We start from the raw sequence: 14,925 nt of genomic DNA, 5'->3' as shown, positions 1-14,925 counted from the left end.
CCGGAACGTTGACGTAATCCGTCGCTATATGTAACATAGTCCGCGTGTTTGCGAGATACACCTATATTTTGTGTCATTTTATTAATATCTCGTTTATGCAATTTGTTCTACAAATAATCGACGGTGTCATCTCAATTAAAATAATGCCTCAGCGCAAATTTCTTTACAGAGCGAGTATCAAATGCTGTTTGCAAACTTGGAGAATTTTTATCGTCCAATTAGAAATCGATCTTTCCTTAATGGCTTTTCCCGAGAAATTTTGTTCCTCGCTTAATGAAACGAGAATGGAACCTGAATATAGGTATTTCAATCTATTTGCGAGGTTTTACCTGCTTCCATATGATGTTACCGATACGCTAAGTTGCCGATTACTTTAGGTTGCCGCGTGCGTTTCCGCGCGGTCGCATCGCCGATAAGGAAAAGCACAGCCGAGTGGGTCGAATGTGCCACTCCCATATACAATTAGGCTACCCGGTGATATACACGCTATTTTATCCGATGCCATTTACTTTGTACATACATCTACATTTCGAGCGCGTAACGGACGCGCGCTTGAACTTACTAATTTGTAGCCCGGCAGGGAGATCGTCGAAAATGGGGGATTCGCGTCGCAACGTTGGATATTTTTTTAATGTGTTTCTAACAAGATTTTCATTTCGGATGATAAAATAGCTCTGGCGGAGAGCGTGTCGTGACACGTGCGAAATGACTTCGCGTACTTGACATACCGCACCCTTTCGATGTAATTGGGTCAAGCTTTTACGTTAAAATTGTAATAACGTGTAGATGTGTTTTTAAGGAAAATCTCTCACGTTTAAGAGAAACATAAAGATATTGATTTTTTAGGAACAATTTATTACTGATTACTCGTTCATTATCATCTAAATTTTAACATGTATTGTGAGAATTGTTTAGACATAACGAACCATGTATTTCTATTATTTTTATTGTATAAAAAAAAAGAAATTTAATAATAAGACAATTTTATGTCATACTAGATTAAGACGTTGAATGTAAAATTTTGCTTTACGATAATTTGCATGGAAAAGCAGCAAGTCATATGTAATGTTGTTTTAATATAAGCATACCTGCGTTTCGTCACGGCTTTCTGAGAAGAACATTTAAAGGCTTTTGTGGCAATTCGTCCGTCTTGATGTAACACTTGATGTTAATTTCCAGACGAAAGAAATACCGGCGACATTTTACGGCAAGATAAATCGCATAAAGAGGACCTATAAGACTTCGTAGGTGAAACAAGTTCTACCAGGACTAGGTAACTGGATAAACACAAGGATGTCCTTGGCGGGATATCGAAGGTGGAATATATCGCCGCTCTCCTCTGTCTGAGAGTCCAAATTCTGTCTGGATTGCGAAAACTGTGCGATTACTAAATCTACCGCGTAAAAATGCGAATAACGTTTTGCTCCGACTATAAAAAAGGCGGAGAGGGGCCTCTCTTAAATTTACATTCGTGAATAGTGAATTATGGAAATGTGATATAAATCGTAGTATTTTTAGATTTCGCCGACAGCAGAATGCCACACGCAAAATTGCGGCATGCTGGTAGACGCTTCTGAAATATTGCAGTTTACAGATTAAAACGATTTAACATCGCAATCCAACACATTATACAAGCAATGTTACATAGGTGATTATTATAGAATGGTAATAAGCGCGGGACCATCAAACTTTAATTGGTTTAATCGCGTAAAATATGTTTCCACCAACTAAATCGCTAATTAATGCGCGCAATGCATTTGATTGGAAATACGTAATTGGGGATGCGTTTTACTGTCGAATAGAAAAATCGACGTTTAACCACGCGCGATGGGTCCAATTTATTAAATAGAATTACGATGGGATTAATCTTTTATCATTTTTCATGGTAATCCAAAGGAATTTCTCGTCAAATTTATTGGCGTAATTTGTTGTAAAATTTACAAAGGTTAATAAATTAAGTAAAAAGAATGAAGTTGACACGATATTTTACAAATTTGAAAATACTAAGAGTTCTAATAGCACTTTTCTTTTAGTTATAGTAGATTTTTGAAATTCGTAGAATGTGCCAACTATATACAGATTCATAATAAGAAGTAAATATAGATTCTACTCCCTCCTCCCTTCTCTCTCTGCAATATTAATAATATATCGTGCATATTTCATTTATACGCTTTAAATTAATTTTAAAAATATATTTGACTTGCAATAGAATCACTTTTTAATACGTAATACTGATTTCATTTCATACAATTTCAGAATTAATTGATGGTTACGATGTTTCACAAGAAACTTTTCTCTTGTATATACTCCGTAAAACATCAGTCTAAATATTTGCTGCACTCATGCATGCACTAAATCCGATGCATTAGTAATCTCGGTCGCTTGGTAGTTAAGACTCATAACGGCAGTTTGATCCAAAACTAAAATAAAATGGACAAGAAGAAGCTAATAATACTGGACGGCGTATGATAAAGCGGGACCTTTGCACCAATGCTATGCGGAATATCGTCATGGAAATCGGCAACAGTTCAATCCCAACGGAAAAAAAGAGATAATTATTCTTAATGGCGTCGATAATAAATATGACTTAACCGAGTATACGCCGCATTTAATTTGGAATATGAAGATCGGTGTAACGCTCGTTGAAAAACGAGTCGCGCGAGGGGTATCGACAATCGGATATCATAGTATCCGATTGGCTAATCCATACTTAATTGACTTATGGTTTATCGAGCGTCACGATCGAGAATCGCATTGGGGATCAATTGGAGCGCAGCTGCGCAGGGCCCAGATTCCGGGTAGCTCTTGCACAGCGAATAGATCGTGACGCTGGAATGAGGAAAGAGCGGGAATGACAATGGTTGCTCGTAGTCACGCCGTATTACGTTAGCGGATGTGTAGCAAGATGCCGATTGGAAGTGTGGAATGTAAATTCCAATCAGTAAGTATTACACCGTGTTTCTATGCAAATGATCTCGGATGTGTGTATATGTGCGTGATTACTCACAAGTGTAATAACTAGCATAGTAAGTACTGTCGCTTAAAAGTACATAATGCTAAAAAGTTCAACGATCGACAAGTTTACTAAATAGAACGTAGTTTATCGTTAACTCTTTAATGTTCCAAATTAAATGTGTTCTTTAACTTTTCGTGTACTTTCAGAAAACTTTAATTCGAGGCTTAGTTACTCAGCTAGGTAGTCCAAAAGTAATCCAGAAGTTACAAGATAATAGCTAAAGTCATATTAGATTTTTATTGCAAATAAGCCATCTTCGAAAATACCATCTCGAACCTGGGATACAACGCTGCATTTTAATATAAATGGAATATTCCGCGCCTGATCCGTTGAAAATGATACTTATATACTACTTCTGCCAAAGTGCTTAAAAATCAGAACGGTCGGAAAGTCGAGGTCATCATTCGAGGTATAAATTACGCTATCACGTAAAATGACTTTAGTTCCTCAATTTCTTCGATAATATTTTTGCAAAACCTTTCAGATTAGATTACGGAGCGTTTCGTAAGATCTGTTTTTAGTTCATCGATATCGGAGCCACCTAATACCGAGAAAAGACAACTTTTGCAACGTTAGTGTCAACTCCAGTGACGAAAGCCTCGTGGCAAAACGTGACGTGACGAGACATGGACACGAGCATACATACGCACGCATGCACACGTATTGTGCATGTTGCACGGTGCTCGCTTAATGGCTGACGATTACGTCAAGTCAGGTTTTTATCCGTCGTCGCGGTATTCTCTGGGAAATATGCATTCCTCTTCCATCTTTCCGCCGTAAGATCCGCGAGTGATCTCACAGGAAGTGACGCCCTTTTACAATCATCGATATAAATATGTACGCACGCGACACGCCGACACGGAACGCCCGACGGCTATCATTTTATTATCCGTTCTCCTCTCTTCTTCTTACGAGTTCTCTTCCTTCTTCCTTACGCCATCCGTAATTTCTTCGTGACTTCGATGGTTTTTCAATGACACGGCCTCGTCGTAAATACGGCGTAAAGAAGAGGACGATAGCGATCGTAAAGAGCGCCGTCGAAAGGAGCCGTAGCTTATCTCTAGTTCCGTTTTATCGTTGACCTTCGACCCGGCCATGCGAATGCGCCGGTTCAAGCCTTTCATGTTTCTGGTTGTTAATAGCGTGTCTTAATTTCAAACCGCTTCGTCTCCATTTGTTTTCTAGGCATAATAAAATCGTTAGCGATAACAGAGATAAATCCTCGCCCATCGGTGAAGATAAACGTTTCCCAACAAGACCGAACTTATTTTAATTTAAAAATATGTATACATCTTGGGAATATACTTATCTTGATCTGATTCTGTAAGCCAATTCGTGATAATGAGTGCACGTTAAATTATTCTTAATACGAACTCTCAACGATCTGCTTAATTCAGTACATTACATTGACAGGAATAATTAAATAGAAAAGTAATTATTTCCTCCTTTTAGTCGTTTTACAAAGGACAATTTATCTCTTTTCCGTGAGCGTGAATAAATGAAACCTAATGTGACCGTCGTAGTTACAGTTCTTTTTTCTCTCTCTCTTTTCTCCCACGAGTTCATCCCCGCCGTAGTACGTGGCAGAAATGCGATCACCGGAAATTTCGTAGCCTCGATTGCATGCTATCGTTCGCTCGTTCCAGATCGTAGTCTCGATTCGGGTTTTGGATTCGCGCCAGCTATTGAAAACCCCCTACTTTCGAAGCGGTAAATCGCCCCCGTCGCGTGTGGCCGCAGGAAAAAGGACGAACACGAACACGGTTTCCAACTACTTACGTCTTCTCAATGTATGACCACGCGCGTTATCGAGTGTTTCCCCAAGTTCTGATTAAAATTAAAAGCGGACGAATCGAATCGTTCTAAACGGAATCCTTTCACGAAAAAACGTGTAAGAACCTTTTACAAATTTTTAGCAAGTTTATCATCATATAATAGAAATTCGACTTAAAGAAAATGAGAAATAATATGCGCTACATTTTTAAGTTTTAAAGAATTCATACATAAGAAAAGTTTTAAACCAAAATTTTTTAACTTTAATTCGCAAATGTTTTCGTAATAAACAAAAGCTCAATTTTGATTAGATAAAGCAAGTCACAAAAGTTTCCAGATCTTCCTGTGAAGATCTGGACTCTGGTCGCTCGCAATATCAAAACCCTTGTAGCGTACAAGGAACGCTCCGTAGATGAATGCAACGATAGCAGAATTGAATCACGTGCCGTTTACGAGATGCATTCGCGTATTTCGTTCGCGTGTGGCCAGAAGATCCGTGTTAACGACACATGCTCTTTCACGGAATTTACTGACCGCCCAGAAAGCGGGTCGTTGGCACTACCAGCAAAGGTTTTCACGTTCGATAACGAAGACTTACAAACGACTTCGCGACGTTGGACTTTTATGACTGCAAATATTATTCTCGGTAATATGAAATTCTACTAATATTTTCTCCAATCTTCATTAAATCTTATATTATTTTTAGGATTATCATCAAAGTAGTTTGTACACTCGTCAACGTTGTTAAACTTTTTTTATTACTATTAAATTAAAATATATAAATATAGAAATATAGAAGTAACGCGATATTAATATTCTGTGGTGGAAGCCTATCCCTGGTTCAGTCTGGTAGTTCAAAATATCGAAAAGAAATCTAAATTTTTATATTTTTATCGCGTTATACGATCAAATATAACAGTCACAGAAAGCCATGGATATCTGATTATTTCATTGAGAATCATACGGAACAGAGTTTTCGCATCCGAGAAGAGACGTTTATTTGTGAACGAGAAACTTGTCGTCGAGTCACTAATTGATGCCTCGACACGAGAGGGAACTCCGTACAAGAACGTCGCCCGCGATTTGCCTCCATTTGTTCGGCGAGGCGTGTAAAGGGCCTAATGTCACAGCCAATTACTGTGCATAACAGACGAATCAAAGTGCATCGTCGAGAAACCAGTTCAGTATACTTGACATGTCCCTGTCTTCGTCCGTCGCCGGCGCTCTCGTTCTTTTGCAATTGCTCGATCGATCGATGCAATATCGTTGACAGCTCTGCTCATGGAAGAGAATGCGAGTTCTCATACATCTTACATGGTATAATATAATTAATTATATGTAACGTCATATTAAATCCTACTCTGAAAATACACGGAAGTAATTCATATTGAAAAAATTGAAAGCTGACAGATTGCCGAGTCTGAAGAGTATATTAACGTTTCCCAGACGAAACACACTCATGCATCATAAAATACATCGAAATAAAATTCGAGTCACGCGTAGAAGCGGATTAATTGTTAATTAAGGACTAAAGTGGAATTGTTAACAGTTGGAATTACATTGGTACATATTACATTACAGGTCACACGTATGCTTCCCATAACGGGTCCGAAATAGAATTGTTAATAGCTACGTATTACGTTACAAACTACACGTACGTTTCCCATGGCGGATCAAATAGGTCAAAGAGCATCCCGAAGAATTCCGAGCAACACACACTTTAACGACTTTGCATACCCTGCCCGCCGCGAATCCGCCCTGGGTCCCTATGAACTTTTCCCGACACTTTCCAAGCGTTCGTCTATGTTGTTTCACGTGTTAGGCGGAAACTTAAATCATTTGACGCACCTTGCGAGCCTGAACGTTTCCGTCAAGCTGTTCTAGATCAACGGCGATTCGTTAAGCCGATTGGGAAGCATATCCGTATTGAAGCGTTAAGGATAACAAATTAAAGAGTCAACATGAAGTATATAAATATAATATATAAAACCAAAGGTATAATAAAGTAAACATATATAGGTCCATGTATGTATTTTTCATTAGTCTTGTATTTGTGTTATCCTTATACCGTCTTGCTTCGATAATAATTCACCTCTTTTCTTTCATTTCTTTCTTATTATTCTTTATTTCTTTATATAATGTTATCGTTTTTCATTATCTTTCTGATGATTCGGCAATATGCCAGATGGCTGCCAATTCATTTAATCTATAACCCTGATTTCGTCCCTTGTATATTCCCGCGTGACAATGACACGACGATACAAAGGAAAACAAAGAAGGAATCGACCGACGCAACGCATTGGTAGAAATCTGTTGTTGGGTAGGAATACAGTGATACGAGTTTCATAAATCAATGTCGAAAATGTTTACGCTATCGGCGAATACTGGCTGATGAATCGCAATATTTTAGTTTGCAATTTGCCAGATGATTTAAAAAGAACTGCAGAGATTATTTAAATCGCGAGCGCTATCGGGTCCGTGCTCGCTCTTCTTTCCGTTTTACTTTTTGCACTAATGCATGAATAACTGTGATTCTTTAGCAAACTTTAGTCGATCAATCTCCATTTATAACAAATCTGTACCTTATATTTGTAATATATTTATTCGTGATATATGGATATGGATATTTTGTTAATGTAATGGATTGCAGTTGAAAAGAAATATATCTTCACCAAATAATAAAATTAACATTCGATGCTTTTACGGTCTTTCTTAATCAACGCGACAACAAAAATAAAGCAATTGTCCTTTAGAATTATAGCAAGAGGAGACAGACGTGCTATTCGGATTGGATTGAGTCTTTCCGATATTCGAGTAACATAACGGTAGATTCCACGTATTTTCCGCGAGTCTATGGAATTGCCATCTTAAAATTCCGCATGACGCCAGGGTGAACGCGTTCTTTGCGCCGGGCGATAAAGTCGAACGAGAATAGATGAGTGACGCAAGGCGCCGTGAGGTCGCGATATGTATTCGATACTTATCCGTGGCCCGAACCAATATAAACGGGATTTCAGAAGGAATTGACGAGAATTGATCCAGCCTGTTAAAGATTACCGTTGAACGTTGCATTATGACCGCTCCTTTGTGATATCAGCAAACCTTTTATGGCTTACAGCGATAGAGAAGAAATTTTATGTTCTCACGTACTCCAAAATTAAATTGTTTCTTACACAAGATGCCCTCAACTCAACTGCATCGTACTAAAGTCTTTCAACAGATATAAAGGAGTTTCTCGTAATAAAAGATTGCCATTCGACAATCGGAAAATTGTCATTGTCTTCGGTCTTGAATCTGTCTTTGAATCGAATTTGTTAGACCAAAGTTTACTAAAAATTAATCTAAATTGAATTAAAAACTATTTTTTTATTCATACATTTGTCATTTCAAATTACATTCGCAAGATATATATTTTTAATGTTTAATGTTAGACATTTCATATCATTATCAGACTTTTCATCTAATTTCCGTCAAGGAAAAATCGACTTCAATTTCGATAAAGGCCTGTCATAAACATCCGATACGGGAAGAGTGGGACGCATTGCATAGCGTTACCTATATTGTTGCGACTTTCCATATATGCAAGTAATAATTCAAATACTGCATCGAAATGTAATATCGACAACTGTCAGGAATTATTAAAGAAAAATTTACATATTTTTGCTCGTAAATTATATCCTGAATTTTTGTGAGAATTTTTGCGAGAAGAAAAACAAGTAACTCAATAAAAACAAATAACTCTACAAAAAAGAGCAAAAAGTTTTTATCGACCATATAGCGATGTTCGTAAAAAGATTTGTGTGCGGCGATTTATAGCATTCTTAATATTTCGCGATTCTTCCTGTAGTCAGCAGTGTGTCATGAATTTTCATCGAAACGATTCTTATTTCAAATGCAGTGTTATACGATGTAGGAACTTCTCGGAATAACGTAGCACACCGTCGCCATTGCCTTACATCATCGTCGTTACATTACTTCCTCGAATATTCTACTCGATTACGGATTACCCCATTCTTTATTCGCTCATCCATTTTTATGGCATAATACTTTCACAACTACTATATTTTTTTATTTCTTCAAACTATCTGAATATAAAAAGCATATTTACTGCCTTAAATGACTGAACTATTAACTTGTTGTATCTATATCCGTATATAAAGTATATTGGAAAATTTTTCAAGTAATCTCGTTTGATAGTCTAAGAAATATATTATTATTTTATTATTATACAAAAATAAAATATTGATTTAATCAGGTAAGATTTCTCTCAAACAGAAATATAACTTTTATCGTATCATTGTATTATTTTTAACATTAAATTATACAGTACGCTATCTTTTTTCACACATACTCACATGAGTTTTTATATAACCCATAGAATTGTGCTGTTTTTAAATTAACTCTCGATTATCTCGTGTTGCGATATTATTACAAAATCAAATCTCGCTTTCATGCAAAAATTATTGGCGTTTAAGATAAATTGTTTGACGTCGAAGAGTAAGCGACGATCTCGATCCATTGGCTTCGAAGACTCACCGTGTAAACGACGTGATAATTCCGATGTACATTGCCATGACACTGGACCGTCGACAGCATGTTTGTCGGCTGGCTGTCAGTCCCTCCGAAAAAAAGACAACTATATCGGCCTCCGACTATCTCTCCGCACTAACAATAAGCGCAATGACCCTGTCGTCGCTTAACGTCACATCTGACCGATCCACCGCGCACTTTTTCACCGGCGACCCATCGACAGTTCACCAGATACCCCGGAAGTTCCCCGTGCGCGCCGTGCCGGCATCCCGCGACCGCCGATCGGATGTCACTTCGCGACGTCGCCACCGACAATTTTCCCTTATTTTACCCTTTTAATCGCATCGCGGACTTGATCAACTCGTCGATTGATCAAGGCGAAACGGTTCGCATGCAATTGTCACTAATAAATTATTATTTTAATTCAGCACACATGAATGCAAGGACTTGAAACAGTCTGCGAGAGAGGAATTTGAGAGGATTTTGTCCAGTGGCCGGTGGCGAGACGGCTCGGAAGGACGTGGCACGTTCGATGGCAAAAGCCGACCGAGCACGAATGGTGAGCTCGCGCGTTTCGGAGCACGCATGGATAGCGATAGCGCTTAGACGTAAGAAACACGCATGCGTGATGCCCCGGGCTGGTTCGCGCGCGCTGTGTGCCGTGTCCTTCCCTCGTCGTTGCCTTCCTCCGCGTGTCCCATCAACATCCTCCTCATCTGACAGTTCCCGGCTTTTTTCAGTTATCACCGTCAATGCTTTGACAGCTCGTGTTTTTCAAACAATGCGTTTTGCACATCAGGTATTTGGATCACGAAACCATGGAGAAATTTTGGGGATATCTCTCTGGCATCGAGATTAAATAAATAAATATATAAATAAAAACCCGCTGGAACGAATTCAAGTGCTATTTTATGTCATTTCGGGGAGCGCGTAAAAATAATAAATTTCTCACCAATCGAAATGGCCATTAATGACAATTTTCTGTAAATCTGAATAACGTTTTAAAATTTCATGTTTGTAAAAAGAAATTAGAAAATGCTCTATAATTTACGATATTCGCGTGAAATGTCTAATTTTAATTTCCTTTTAATATACAGTTAAAAGAAATATCACGAGTTTTTAAAAGAATAAGTATTGTAGTTAACATTACATTGGTTCAGATTTTAAAATTAGGGAAAATAATTATGGGAACGGCATTCTTTTTTTCCTTTTTTAGGGAGTGAATAATTTAACGCAAAATTTATGATGGAAAGGAAATAAAAACCTAATTAATTTGTTATCTTAGCCAATCTCGGCACATTCTCGTTAAGATTCGCGGCATCAACTCTCTGTTTCGTCACAAGCCATTCATAGCGGTGTGGATTAAATTAAATTTCATTACATTCAACAATGGCGCATCGGAGGACCGATCAATCTTATTCCGGCCAAGCTGCGACGCGTAACGGATTTATTTTACGATTATAGGCGGCGGCTTTAAATTATTATTCCCTCGCGGTATCTCGATCGATTATCGATACAGTTTCGATCCGAGACGCTCCGTCACTTTTACCGCCTAAACCGGTTCGCGGGACGACGGATCATTTGTCTCGATCCGCGTGTTCTCTCGATCTCGTCGTGTCATCGTCGTCCTTGATCCACGATCGTATTCTGATTGGGCGCAATTGATCAATGGGTCTTCTTCTTTAATTTACGAAAATACATCAGGCTCACTTTCGTCGCCGACTACACGTTGCCATCGTCAATTATTATTTGATTCATGATAACGCGAGATTAATGATCCCGAACAGAGAAGTTTAATTACTCCGATCAATTATGTTGCGAAATACTTTAATAAGGGCTCGTGATATAATGCAGAAGTACAATGTTGAAATTACGAAGACGATGTTGAAAGCTTTCTAAAGGAATCTTTTTGAAACATAAATTTTACGTCGCCTTAATGTTATATATTAAATTGTGTGCTGTAAAATTTAGCAACGATAAGCGAACAAATATTTAGCTTAGACTGACCAACGATGATTCTTTCTAGTTCTGTTTATTTCTTCACATCAAAGGAAGAAAGGATGTGGTAATACTGTTGAAGACGAAGAAAAAAAAACGCGCCGCGCTAAATACAGGTCTTACGTTTCATCGCCTAAAATTAGCAATGATTTCTGCACAAGTACAGGAAACAGGAACCCCCGACGTCAGAACAATAACAACGATCGATGGTTCCGAGCCATTTCACACGCCGCATATTAATAGAACTCAATCTCAGTCGTAGGTAACCGCTGGTAATATCACATATCGACGAATTTTTATTTTCGAAAGAGCTCACGACTAACTGGCAAATATAAAATCTGAGCGTCGTTTAAATTTGTATTTTAGAGATTTTTCTCGTTTATTACGTATACCTCTTTCTACGTATGTGTGTATAATTTTCAAAATGTTGTTACGATACTATTCGATAGTTCCTACTACGATTAAGAAATGTTTAATTGATAATAATGTCATTTTGGGCAAAAAATTTCTAAAAAGACAGAAATATGTCTTAATTCTTAACGAAATTGCAAGCTTGCAAATATTTCTGCGTTATTCGGCAATAACACACGATTCACATCGTACGAGTAAAGTCTCGCGCAAGAAAAATCCTCGCGGCATTGTGGCAGCAATGAAGATCGACGATCTTTGAACAAGGAACTTCGAAGAGCCATCCAGGGGCGTCTTTTCATTACGACGGAGATTCGCGATCGATAGATCGTCCCGGTGGGCGGTCCGTTGCATCATTTTTTACATGGCCGGTGGGTGACTCCGGCGCGATAAATTCTTGTTTCTCCCTTTTTCCTGTTTTCATGTACACAAACCGGTAATCGATGCGTGAACGAAAAAGGTACGATGTTTTAACGAGCGCATTTCATTATCTTCGACAAACGTTCGCTTTGCGCAACATGTATATAAACCGCACAGCAGCAGTTGTTGAATTCTTTTTGCACAATTACTGCAGATTTTATAATATCGCGTTGTATATTATACGTACAAAATCACGTTTTGTATTAAATTTCCTTTCATTCGTCTATTGTTGTTTCGTAAAGTAACATCACAGAATATTATGATGAAGAAAAATTACGACGTTGTCTTCGTTATCCTATAATCTTTATCATATAATAAGAAAATTCATAATTATTAATAAAATATATCCGTAAATATATAGGCTCCGGTAATGTTAAAGTTAAAATTAATGAATGCTTGACACTAGATACATCTAAAATTAACTTCATCGCAAAAGATGCGTTTGCATGGTTTTTCAATGGCGCTAACAAACCAAGATCACGCGAACGCCTCGGGACGACGCGTTCACCGAGAGCCATTAATCTCATCGTTGACTCTTTAATCACTAATTAGCCAACAATTTATTTTCAAGCGTAGCCCACGGACGCGTACTCGTCTGCGTCTGTCGCGCGTGTTTAAATCCGACGCCGCGCCGGCACGTCCGATGAGAAATCGCATCGAATTTCGGGATGCAAATGCAGGCGAGAAAGCAATTTCGTAGCGCGCGCGTGTTGGTACGCGTTCACGCATCGCTCGCGAAACCAATTAAAGCTGCTCTCTCTCTCGCGGCGAAGGTCGCCGCTTTAAAGTGCACTGGCGGGATATCCGCGGAAGGCGCAAGACGCTAATGCGGGGGCGCGTATACGGTGGTGGTGGTGGTATTTTACCGCTGAGCAAAGCGGGCGGAACATTTTTCATGCTTCCGACATAAAATCCTGGCGAGAAGCGGAGCATTAATCCTTCAGCGGCATCGAAGGTTCCTCGGCGGAGCGGCTGCAAGCAAGACAGTTCATAAATTTCGATGCACTTAGAGCGGCGCGCCAGCCACCCCTTCGACGCATCGAATCCTTACCCCGGTAGCGAGCAATCGGTAAAAGACGAGACGTGGATAGATGGACGAAGATGATAAGGAAAAAAAATATTGGAGACAATACTGTAACTCTCGATAGGCACATATCTATTTTATATTTATAGGAGAAGAAGCTATCTTGTAACACATAAATAATTATTCCAACAAAATAAAAATGTGGATATTATGTTATATAATAATTTTAAAAAAATCTTATAAAGAGATTGTTATTAAAAGACGCCATTTGGCAATGTAAAAAATGTAATAATTACAATAAAAGTAATAAAATATTGGATTAAGTAAAATTGCATTACTGTTAAAATCTCCATCTTTATAACAATGAAAGCTTCCGCGCTTTCTTTCACAAAAAAAAGACGATAAGTACTTTAGTCCGCGAAAGAATTCTTTTATTCGTGGAATATTTTCTTCAATAGACTATAATTATTCTATATTCTTTGGATTATAAGAGTGGTTCAAAATTACTATGAGCATTAGGATTTGCTACTGGACAAAAGAGAGAGATTCGCGAAGAAATGAGAGAGAGAGAGAGAGAGAGAGAGAGAGAGGGGGGGATTGGGGTAGTTAAAGTTGCGTGTATATACCGTAACGTTATATAGAGTAATGACAAATCGTTCGGGCGAAAGAATGTGCTACCAGCAGCGTATAGAAAAATGCAAACTTTGATAAACGGTACAGAACTCGAAGACAAACTTTCTCTTTCCTCTCTCTATCTTCTCCCCCTTCTCTCTCTCTCTCCCTTTCTCTCTTTCCCTCACGTAAACTGACACGGTTACTGGGAACTATGAAAGCTGAGTGTGCTCCTAGAATAAATCGCTTTTATGCATTATGCGGCATACGATGTGTCGCCAAGCGAGTGTTCCACACACTCTCGACGCTTCGTTTTACTTTTTATCTTCCAAGGTAGTCTGGAAAAAAAATTGAATTCGCGCTTCCGGTTTGCATTCCCCTCGAAGGATTCAGAACCTTTTACCTTTGGGATTTAATAGATTTACTCGCACAGCTAACAAATCTGTTTAACACATTCGCTGCCAGTGATGCATCTGGCGTGTCAGCGGGGCTCATCCCCAATTCATCATGACTGATGAGGTGCATTAAGATTCCTACTGAGTTTTCAGCGTATGTTACCGAACTTTATATTCTGTGAATAAAATTTGATTCATGTGTTTGGTAAAGGATTGGAGAAAAGATTTCGGACTCTCCAAAATATATTGACAAAGTGTTATTGAAGCAAAAGTCATTTTGCAATTAATATTATTGCAAAATAATTAAATACGATCAATAAAATACGATCCAAAAATAAAACGATAGCCTTATAACATTAATTGTATAATTTATGTATATATTATAATGGAGATTTAACAATATTGTACATAATATTGTACACAGGAACTTAGACTCTCAAAGCGTATCTAAATTTACCCGGAAATTATGCCTCCGATAGGCGGCACGCACTAAACAGATCGCGTCTGGTGCCTGCACTGAGAGTGCATTCCTCCTCTCTCTCTCTCTCTCTCTCTCTCTCTCTCGTTCTGTTAAAGATCGAATCCAGGAGCACGATGCAACCCCTTCTTGGTTACCGTAAATAAATCGGTAATATTTACGCGTGCACGGCAGATGTTAGATAGGTACGCGTGTCGTCGGCTGGTAATGTACTCTTTCGAAAGGAAAACACGAGAGTTTGGAAAACATCGGCCGCGAAGACAGTCTCAAG

At 38.5% G+C, this 14,925-nt stretch overlaps 1 protein-coding gene across 10 annotated transcripts in view; it reads right to left on the bottom strand.

The window, feature by feature from the left end:
* The window catches only part of By (focal adhesion protein tensin), a 172,147-nt gene that overhangs the window by 48,604 nt on the left and 108,618 nt on the right, over nucleotides 1–14,925 (bottom strand). The window contains exon 1 of one of the 10 annotated variants that reach the window (XM_071779733.1): nucleotides 9,326–9,856. The exons of the other annotated variants lie outside the window; for them this stretch is intronic. Within the exon in view, the coding sequence (XP_071635834.1) occupies nucleotides 9,326–9,385 (60 nt within the window). The 5' untranslated portion in view covers nucleotides 9,386–9,856. Of the gene's footprint in view, nucleotides 1–9,325; nucleotides 9,857–14,925 lie in introns of those variants that run through there. 10 annotated transcript variants of the gene reach the window in all.

Source organism: Temnothorax longispinosus, chromosome 5 (assembly GCF_030848805.1).
Source record: "Temnothorax longispinosus isolate EJ_2023e chromosome 5, Tlon_JGU_v1, whole genome shotgun sequence".
NCBI lineage: Eukaryota > Metazoa > Arthropoda > Insecta > Hymenoptera > Formicidae > Temnothorax > Temnothorax longispinosus.
The sequence above is the reverse complement of the archived record's forward strand: the minus strand, read 5'-3'. Positions and strand labels throughout refer to the sequence as shown.